The sequence below is a fragment of the Saccostrea cucullata genome, unplaced genomic scaffold (assembly GCF_032062105.1).
Source record: "Saccostrea cucullata isolate Sc308-1 unplaced genomic scaffold, CSIRO_AGI_Scuc_v1 ctg1436, whole genome shotgun sequence".
Taxonomy (NCBI): Eukaryota; Metazoa; Mollusca; class Bivalvia; order Ostreida; family Ostreidae; genus Saccostrea; species Saccostrea cuccullata.
In genome coordinates, this window is record NW_026939822.1 from 69,818 (window position 1) to 81,637 (window position 11,820).

At 32.3% G+C, this 11,820-nt stretch overlaps 2 protein-coding genes across 2 annotated transcripts; both read left to right on the plus strand.

The window, feature by feature from the left end:
• The first annotated feature begins 1,229 nt into the window (after window positions 1-1,229).
• Window positions 1,230-3,259, plus strand: LOC134254061 (carboxypeptidase A4-like). Its single transcript, XM_062736627.1, has 4 exons — window positions 1,230-1,493; window positions 1,814-1,947; window positions 2,185-2,314; window positions 3,119-3,259. Exons 1-4 carry the CDS (start codon window positions 1,389-1,391, stop codon window positions 3,257-3,259), a joined length of 510 nt encoding a protein of 169 aa, XP_062592611.1. The 5' UTR covers window positions 1,230-1,388.
• Window positions 3,260-6,966: 3,707 nt separating this feature from the next.
• LOC134254062 (fibroleukin-like) lies at window positions 6,967-11,528 on the plus strand. The gene is made up of 6 exons (XM_062736628.1): window positions 6,967-7,397; window positions 7,485-7,633; window positions 8,488-8,584; window positions 9,432-9,599; window positions 10,924-11,034; window positions 11,518-11,528. The coding sequence occupies exons 1-6, from the start codon at window positions 7,319-7,321 to the stop codon at window positions 11,526-11,528; spliced, it is 615 nt and encodes a 204-aa protein (XP_062592612.1). The 5' UTR covers window positions 6,967-7,318.
• The last annotated feature ends 292 nt before the right edge of the window (window positions 11,529-11,820 follow it).

Sequence of the window (11,820 nt, forward strand, 5' to 3'; positions counted from 1 at the left end):
CGAGAAATCTCTAAATCTCGCGAGATTACTGGGGCACATGGCATTGTTTACAGTAGTGACAATCGAATGATTCGAACAATTTTATGCCGAAAGTACAATGTATTGCCAAGAATTAAACTCCAAATAGTAGAATGTTAAATAAGGAAAGCTGAGAATATTTTTCCAGCTTTAAAATGTGACGATTTTTCAATGAAACTTTAATGAGAAGGGCCCGCTTAGTTAAAACTATCGTTAAAAATGTAACATTTTAGGATTAACTCCTCTCAAAAATTAATTAGGCTGGTTCAGCGATTGTTTAGCAAGGTATTCTACCAGGATTTTTTGCTTATCTGTCCTTATGAATTCTACAATGATCGATCTTGCATTGAATTCAATAGCCCATTTGCCCCCGTCCAACAGACGTTTCCTACCTCCATCGCGAAAGAGTTCCGCTAAGTTAGGTAATCGTGATATCAATAGCCCATTTGCCCCCGTCCAACAGACGTTTCCTACCTCCATCGCGAAAGAGTTCCGCTAAGTTAGGTAATCGTGATATCAAGTATTTAGTTGTCAACCTTCATATTGCATTTAAAATTTGTCAACCTTCAATGGCAATTGCTGCATGTTGTATTTAGTTTTCAACCTTCGGTGGCTGCATGCTGAATAAAGTTGTCAATCTTTTTACTTTTTTCGCTCATCGTTTTTTCATCACCACTGGAGTCTTCCTTGCAATGGCGGATTAGTTTCCAATCTTAAAACATTCATTTTCCTTTGAGAATGTTTATTTCTTCTTAATAGAATGTGTGTGAGGGTAAGGGGTTAAGGTTGGGGAATGAGCTATGAGATTATCAAGTAGTGAGTTGTTATGCCATATTGTATGAATTACAGAGATAAGTTAATCCGTGTTCACCCCACAACTAATGACCAGGTGATAATATAACGTAGTGAGTTGTTATGTCATATTGTATGAATTACAGAGATAAGTTGATTCGTGTTCACCCCACAACTAATGACCAGGTGAGATTATAACGTAGTGAGATGTTATGTCATATTGTATGAATTACAGACATAAGTTATTGACAGTTAATCCGTGTTCACCCCACACCTAATGACCACGTGCAATTATAACGTAGTGAGTTGTTATGTCATATTGAATGAATTACAGAGATGAGTTGATCCGTGTTCATCCCACAACTAATGACCACGTGCAATTATAACGTAGTGAGATGTTATGTCATATTGTATGAATTTCAGAGATAAGTTGATTCGTGTTCACCCCACAACTAATGACCAGGTGATATTATAAAGTAGTGAGTTGCTATGTCATATTGTATGAATTTCAGAGATAAGTTAATTCGTGTTCACCCCACCACGAATGACCAGGTGATATTATAAAGTAGTGAGTTGTTATGTCATATTGTATGAATTTCAGAGATAAGTTGATCCGTGTTCACCCTACAACTAATGACCAGGTGCGAGCCCTAGAAAGACTTCAGGACAATCCGATTCTCAAGGTATGATCCTGATTTTCCTCTTTATATTCAGATTATGATTATCTTTCAGTGTCAATATTCATCCTAGTGCATACAATTTCTTGACCATTCTGACAATTTTCTTTTCCTAATATTTATGTCCGGGTTGAGCCCCCGTCTTCAAACTGGCAAATACCCTTTCCTTTTATAACAATCTTTTTCTTTATTTACCACCTTAAAATTAGAAACATTTCATATGGATTTTTAAAGATGAAGTAGAATACCTCCACCCTAAGTAAATGATTTGTTTGATTTTTATTTTACTTCAAAGTTTCTAAATAACCAAAACTTCATTATTTCAGATGGACTTTTGGAAGAGACCGCATTTAAACACTGATGTAGAAATTCACGTGCCAATTAAAATGTACAATTACGTCACAAAGAAGCTGTCACGTGTTGGCCTACAGCCAATCATTTTAGTCCATGATTTACAAAGGTATGGATTACACAATTTTTGATGCCTCGTCAGGGCAATCATTTTGTATAATTTCTCTTCCAAAACAAAGTCAAAATTTTGTCTCGCGATTTTTTCTACGTTTGGATGAGTTTTGTCTAAAACATTTGAATTGTTCAATGAAGAAAAAAGCTTGGATGCATTCATTGTGTCAAAAATCGTAAAATCTTAGATATTTCATATGTTTTAAAGCCATAAATAATTTTAATTATTCTTTAGTGTAATTGACCAGGAACAAGCATCCATGCAGAATCCTGATTACGTCATTGACTCAACAGGCGCCATTATGACATCATTAAGTCATTCCAAAAACCAGGATATCGTGGGGAAATTTGCAAGACATTCCGAGGTAGACAACTTTATAACCTAACAAAAGACACAATGCCTTATTTATGTCAATATTTTTGTATCCATAAATTTGCTTTTATCTCTTTCAGACTTTTAATGTACATTGTATCTTTTGGTTACTTTGAACGACACGCATGTTAGAAACACATAAATATGCATAATATTCATTTGTTATTCGTGTATGGCATATTAACTAATAGAGGAAGAACTGGATATATAACAGATGTTACATGTATATTAATTTAATGAACATTTTTCACCATTGTATTTATTTTATTTTTATATATAAAGTAAGAAGAATGAGAAACCTGAATTTACAGAGAGGGTTTCTTCTTTTTGTGTTTACTTTTCTTGAATTAACATGCTTGTTTAGATCGAAAACTGGCTTACCAGCATGGCGTTACAATAGCCTACACTCTCTAATTAGATTGACAGTTGGCTTACCAGCATGACGTTACAATACCCTACACTCTCTAATTAGATTGACAGTTGGCCTACCAGCATGACATTACAATACCCTACACCCTCTAATTAGATTGACAGCTGGCTTACCAGCATGAGGTTACAATACCCTACACTCTCTAATTAGATTGACAGCTGGCTTACCAGCATGAGGTTACAATACCCTACATTCTCTAATTAGATTGACAGCTGGCTTACCAGCATGATATTACAATACCCTACACCCTCTAATTAGACTGACAGCTGGCTTACCAGCATGAGGTTACAATACCCTACACTCTCTAATTAGATTGACAGTTGGCTTACCAGCATGACGTTACAATACCCTACACTCTCTAATTAGATTGACAGCTGGCTTACCAGCATGACGTTACAATACCCTACACTCGCTAAAGTGGAGTCCCTGGGATCGTCCCATGAGGGTCGAGACATGAAGATCATAAAGGTATTTCTCATGAATTCTTATGTTTTTTTAAGAGGATAAATGAATTTAATTTTTTTTTTGCTTAGATCGACAGCTGGCTCACTAGCATGGCGTTACAATACCCTACACTCGCTAAAGTGGAGTCCCTGGGATCGTCCCACGAGGGTAGAGACATGAAGATTATTAAGGTATTTATTACGTCTCGTAAATCAAATTTTTTTTTAAAACATTCGAATAAATCGCCTGGTTGGGTAACGTTTAAGTGGACAATTAAATGAGATATAGAATGAGCTACTTACCCCAAAACATAATGTTAGCAGTTTGTTAAATCTAGAAATAATAGAATAATTGAAGAAGAATAATTTTTAAGCAATATTAACTTCATTGATCACAGAACCAGTGCATATAATTTTACCAAAATAAATCCTTGATAAAATTCCACTTTTTAAGTACATTTCGAGTAGACAAAAAATTGCTTTCATTTTAATTTCAAAATTCCACGTGATATTTTAATGCTATATAATAATAGATTGTCAATACCATGATTTTAATCCTGATTAACGAGCATTCAAATTTCAGCTTGGCAAAAACGATGAAGGACGGGCTAAGCCAGTGATTTGGATCGAGGCTGGGATTCATGCTAGAGAATGGATCGCACCTGCCACCGCCATTTACACAATAAACAAGGTATATGCCGCCATTTACACAATAAACAAGGTACATACCACCATTTACACAATAAACAAGGTACATACCACCATTTACACAATAAACAAGATATATAACACCATTTACACAATAAACAAGGTATATACCACCATTTACACAATAAACAAGGTATATACCACCATTTACACAATAAACAAGGTATATACCACCATTTACACAATAAACAAGATATATATCACGATTTACACAATAAACAAGATATATACCACCATTTACACAATAAACAAGGTATATACCACCATTTACACAATAAACAAGATATATACCACCATTTACACAATAAACAAGATATATATCACCATTTACACAATAAACAAGGTATATACCACCATTTACACAATAAACAAGGTATATATCACCATTTACACAATAAACAAGGTATATACCACCATTTACACAATAAACAAGATATATATCACCATTTACACAATAAACAAGGTATATACCACCATTTACACAATAAACAAGATATATATCACCATTTACACAATAAACAAGGTATATACCACCATTTACACAATAAACAATGTATATACCACCATTTACACAATACACAAGGTATATACCACCATTTACACAATAAACAAGATATATACCACCATTTACACAATAAACAATGTATATACCACCATTTACACAATAAACAAGGTATATACCACCATTTACACAATAAACAAGATATACACAACCATTTACACAATAAACAAGGTATATATCACCATTTACACAATAAACAAGATATATATCACCATTTACACAATAAACAAGGTATATACCACCATTTACACAATAAACAAGATATATACCACCATTTACACAATAAACAAGGTATATATCACCATTTACACAATAAACAAGATATATATCACCATTTACACAATAAACAAGGTATATATCACCATTTACACAATAAACAAGGTATATATCACCATTTACACAATAAACAATGTATATACCACCATTTACACAATAAACAAGGTATATACCACCATTTACACAATAAACAAGATATATACCACCATTTACACAATAAACAATGTATATACCACCATTTACACAATAAACAAGATATATACCACCATTTACACAATAAACAAGATATATATCACCATTTACACAATAAACAAGGTATATATCACCATTTACACAATAAACAAGGTATATATCACCATTTACACAATAAACAAGGTATATATCACCATTTACACAATAAACAAGATATATAACACCATTTACACAATAAACAAGATATATAACACCATTTACACAATAAACAAGGTATATATCACCATTTACACAATAAACAAGATATATATCACCATTCACACAATAAACAAGGTATATATCACCATTTACACAATAAACAAGATATATAACACCATTTACACAATAAACAAGATATATAACACCATTTACACAATAAACAAGGTATATATCACCATTTACACAATAAACAAGATATATATCACCATTCACACAATAAACAAGGTATATACCACCATTTACACAATAAACAAGATATATACCACCATTTACACAATAAACAATGTATATATCACCATTTACACAATAAACAAGATATATATCACCATTTACACAATAAACAAGATATATATCACCATTTACACAATAAACAAGATATATACCACCATTTACACAATAAACAAGGTATATACCACCATTTACACAATAAACAAGGTATATACCACCATTAACACAATAAACAAGGTATATACCACCATTTACATAATAAACAAGATATATACCACCATTTACACAATAAACAAGGTATATATCACCATTTACAGAGTAAACAAGGTATATATCACCATTTACACAATAAACAAGGTATATACCACCATTTACACAATAAACAAGGTATATACCACCATTTACACAATAAACAAGGTATATACCACCATTTACACAATAAACAAAGTATATATCACCATTTAACAATAAACTAGATATATACCACCATTTACACAATAAACAATGTATATATCACCATTTACACAATAAACAAGATATATATCACCATTTACACAATAAACAAGGTATATATCACCATTTACACAATAAACAAGGTATATACCACCATTTACACAATAAACAAGGTATATATCACCATTTACACAATAAACAAGATATATATCACCATTTACACAATAAACAAGATATATACCACCATTTACACAATAAACAAGGTATATACCACCATTTACACAATAAACAAGGTATATACCACCATTTACACAATAAACAAGATATATATCACCATTTACACAATAAACAAGGTATATACCACCATTTACACAATAAACTAGATATATACCACCATTTACACAATAAACAAGATATATATCACCATTTACACAATAAACAAGATATATATCACCATTTACACAATAAACAAGGTATATACCACCATTTACACAATAAACAAGATATATACCACCATTTACATAATACACAAGATATATACCGCCATTTACACAATAAACAAGGTATATACCACCATTTACACAATAAACAAGATATATAACACCATTTACACAATAAACAAGATATATACCACCATTTACACAATAAACAAGGTATATACCACCATTTACACAATAAACAAGGTATATACCACCATTTACACAATAAACAAGGTATATACCACCATTTACACAATAAACAATGTATATACCACCATTTACATAATAAACAAGGTATATACCACCATTTACACAATAAACAAGTTATATACCACCATTTACACAATAAACAAGGTATAACCTACCATTTACACAATAAACAAGGTATATACCGCCATTTACACAATAAACAATGTATATACCACCATTTACACAATAAACAAGGTATATACCACCATTTACACAATAAACAAGATATATACCACCATTTACACAATAAACAAGATATATACCACCATTTACACAATAAACAAGGTATATACCACCATTTACACAATAAACAAGGTATATACCACCATTTACACAATAAACAATGTATATATGCTTATTTTCAGACAGCGCGCAGTAAAACCATGGCAGGAGTTTGGGCGGCTATCTTCGTGTACGTCTTGTTCTTTTGTACGGCTAGTTCTCAGCAAATTTATTCCGATGACAAAAATGACTGCGACCGTAATGATCAGACGATTGAAATATTGAACGAAAAGATTGAGTACTTACGACAGGAGAACGTGAGACAGGCAGATTCCTTAAAACGAGAAAACGCCAGACAGATTGAGTCATTAAAAAAGGAGAACGCGAGACAAATGGAGTCTTTAAAACGAGAAAACGCGAGACAAATCGAGTCCTTAAAACGAGAGAATGCGAGAATTAAGGTTAATCAAAGAACAATAAAGAAGAATTTTACGAGATGTTTAACATCCTTATGAAAAATGTGACCAACATCCACGAAGATTTGAAAGGCAGTATACTGCAAACCATCAAGTCAGGTAACTCTCTCTCTCTCCCTCTCTTAGAGTATATTTTATATTATTATTATTATATTATTATCATATCATGTATTTATTTTTTTTTAGAGTTAAACATACATAAAGATTGTAAGAACCTCAAGGACCTCTACTTGAATGGTAATACAGAATCTGGTGTTTATGAGATATATCCATTTGGTAATAACAGCAGGGTCAGCGTCTTCTGTGACATGGTGACAGAAGGTGGAGGGTGGACAGTAAGATCTCTCTCTCTCTCTCTCTCTCTCTGCCTCTCTTTATTTCTCTCGTCATTACTCTATCTCTTCATCAGTTACTCTGACCTTTCTCTGTGACATGATGACAGAAGGTGTAAGGTTGGACAGTAAGGTATCTCTCTCTCTTTTTCTTTTGTCAGCGATCAATTGTAGCTTTTTTTCTCCTACGTTGAGAGTGAACACTATGATTTCTCTCTCTCTTTCTTCCTCTCTCTCACTCCTTTCGTTCTCCCTTTTTCTCTCTGTCAAGTTCTCTCTTTCTCTTTTTTCTTTATTTTTCTCTCTCTCCCCTCTCTCTGTCTCTCTCTTTCCCCTCTTTTTCATTCTCTCTCCCCAACCCCCTTTTTTTCTTTCATTCTTTTGCCCAACGATGAATTTTAGCTTATATTTCTTTAATAATTTATAAATTTTTGATTTTGAAACTGATAAATCTCTTTGCTGAAATCAACGAAAAATGCCGTTGATTGAACTTTGAATAATTCTTTTCTAATCTAATTTAAATGAAGATAATAAAAATATGACAGTAAATATTATTATTTACAAAGTAGAATAACATTTTTATAATATAATAAATTTAAAATTATATATTTTTTTCAAAGAGTTAAAATAGTTGTTCGAATTAATATAATTTAAACAGATTTTTATATGAAGCTTTTTTGTTTAGAAATATCATTACTTAGAAATTGCGTACAGAAAAACTTTTTAAAAAAATGAAATCGGTTTTGAATGATTGGGTTAATGAAAAAAATATTTGAAACATTGTTTACAGTACAACGTAGCGGACAAAAACCTCACAAGTTTTATAAATTAACTCCACATAAATCATAAATCCTTAGGCTATACAGAAACGTGTCAGTGGTTCAGTGTCATTCGACAGAACATGGACGGACTACAAGACGGGATTCGGGAATCCTAACGGATCCTACTGGATTGGTAAACTATATACAGTTCTGGAATGACTACAGAGGCCATAGCAAATTTATGGCTCCCAAAGGGTTACGGTTCCAGATACAGCAATATTTTCCTCCCTCGGGAAACCATGAATTTCCTATTTACACTGTACCCATTCCATAACTGTACAAAAGGTTATATTGTTTTAAGGGATGATAGTCCTTCTTATTTTGAACTCTTTTAATAAGTATTTTATTTATATCAGTTTAGATAAAGATATATTTACATTTGCAAATGTTTTCCTTTACATAACACTACTGAAGGCAAGCGTTTTTATAACTGTGTAAATACAGGTTTTGGGTCAAGAGGTTATAGATGTGCGTTTGGATAAACGTGCCACGTAATTTCTCTGTGACGTCATAAAGGGTCGACGCGCGTTTAGTGGATTACATACATGCCGTTGGGTTTGAAAAATTAACGCATTTCACACGTTAAAAGTAACAATCAGGCAAATATAAAGTATGAATAAGTCACAAATGTAAATATAAGTAATGAGGTATCATTTTTTGAGTTTTATTGAGATGTAAAACGGGTTGACACATGATCAAATCTTCCATAAAGCCCGAAGGGCTTTATGGGATTTGATCACGTGACCGACCCGTTTTACATCTCAATAAAACTCAAAAAATGATACCTTATTTCTTAATTAACAATTAATGTTGTATACACAAAAATGACTTTCTGTACTTTAATTTTGAAACATGTATATTTATTGCTTAAGCAAATTTCTGCATACATATACAACTGTGTGTTGCTTCCTATGACAACAATCCTGATAATATTTTGCTTTATAAATGCTGATATATAGCTGGAAAATATCATATTTAAGGGAATGACGTAATACATCAACTTACCAAGGGAAGGAACTCCTCCCTCTACGTCTCCATCACACTGACCAATGGGAAAAAGCTCTATGAATTATATAACCAGTTCTCTGTTGCTGACGAAATCAAGAAATACAGACTTTTTCTTGGAGGACCAGCTACCGGGACCCTGGGTAGGTAAACGGTAACAGAATGTACGAATGGCGACCGATAAGGAAAGATATATATATAGAGAGAGAGTGTTTAATTTCTTGTGATAGATAGACAAATGCCAACTTTTTTTTGAGAATCAGCCCGATTGTTACGTAATTAATGGAGGGGGAAGGGGTATCAATATTTCTAAAGTAAAAGTAAACTTTCCTTGTATATTGAAAATCAAGAGTCCATACTATATGAGCAAATCAGTAATAAATTGCTAAAAGATTGAACATTTACATGTCATAAACACTACATGCGTACTTGTGCGTAATGTTGTCAGATACATAACTCATACAGAAAAAGCAATTAAGGTGTTAAACGATTATGAAATAAAAAAAAATACTTGCATTGGAAATGTAATTAAATACAGTGGATAACGATGACTTTTTGTAATTATCCCGCTTTTGTGCTGAAGATATAAATAGAAGATTTAACAAAAGCAATACAACAATGAAGAAAGAAAATAATAACACAAATTGCATCTACGTGTAGTCGCACAAATTTGAAGCATTATAATGATTTATGTGTTGATAAAAAGGAGGAAAAGCTTTTGTTTCATTCACTGTTAACTTAAAGAAGTGCACCCCCCCCCAACAAAAGAGAAAAAAACAAACCGTTTTTTTCTAATATTATATCAATTTATTGGTTCATGAATTTATTGTTTGAATATCCCTGCTTTATATGTATGTATATTGGCTCCCCCATTTCAATGTTAAAATAAGGCTTCACTTGAATGAAATAATAATTAAATTTATTGACGTCACCTGCGTGGTGCGGTGGTTAGAGCCGAGAATAAGGAATCTTTACGTCACGGGTTCCTATCCCACTGTAGGGCGTGAAGACTGGTCCTTCGGATGAGACCGTATAAATCAAGGTCCAGTGTCGTAGTAGATGCTGGCACAAAAAACATAGCGAACTGCTCAATTGCCGTGTATAACATGTATTATAAAACAAAATTTTTTGTTCTCAACGGGCAAGTGATGGCGTCACCATATGAGTGAAAAATGCTCGAGAGGGACGCTAAACTACAATCAATCAATCAATCTCTTATTTCTGTTGAGACTCATTAACATGTTCGTATACAGTCAAAAAAGAAATCAAATGACAACAGAAAAACCACGTTAACTATTAAATAAAACAGTGTTCATCTATTGTAATTGAAAGGAATGAAATTTAAAGTAATTCAAAAAAATTATTGTTGAATACTATAGATGCTTTAAGCTTTAAATGTTTAGTAAATAATAATGATCTAATCTGAAATAGGTGTTCAGGTTATATATTTCTTTGATAATTTTACAGAAGACTCTATGTTAGACACTGGTAATTCTTACTACGATCTGTCTGGGATGTCCTTCTCCACCCCGGACAGAGATAACGACAGGTATAGTACAGGTAACTGTGCTGCTGACAGTAAGGCTGGTGGTTTAATGACTGTTACCTCGCCTTCCTTGTTCACGCATGATATGAAAAGTTATATACTTTTATTATAGATGATGAAAACTTTTTTTAGACATAATAGTGGTTTCTACAGTATATACAATGTAATAGATATATAATGTTATTATGTGTAATGAATTTATTGAAAAGTCCTTATGTGTATTATGTTTAAGATAGTGTTGTACATGTAACATTCATTACTAAAAACAAGAAAATCGCATTTACTATTGTTACATAATAAAAGTTTTGTTTTTATTTTATCAATTGTAGTTTTATAATTAATAGCCTAATGATATAAAGTATGTTAACAACAAACACAATGTTTTTTTTTAATATATTCCTTGAATTTCAACTGATCCACCGTGAAAGGTATACATAACTGGGTAGAAGTATTATTCCATCAGTCTGTCATCTCCGTACATGTGTGTTGATAATTAGAATTTCATTCTGTTACAGTTTATGAATGATGTAGAGATGATAATGACGTAAATTTCATTTTCAAACACCAATATTTCTCGTTACTTGTATGTGTATTTTATATATACAGTGTGTGGAAATGGCTGCATGTAATGCCAAACCAATGAATGGGAAAACAAAGTATTATATGATGACTTTTTATGACATTAAAGTTGAAGGCCTTCACAGAGTAACGTCATAAGCGAAAATCAAATTTCCCGGTCTTCTTGAGCAGTTTGAAATTTTATAAGCCACCTTTAGAAACCTTAACGTCACACTGAAATATATTTGAGTCTTTTAGAC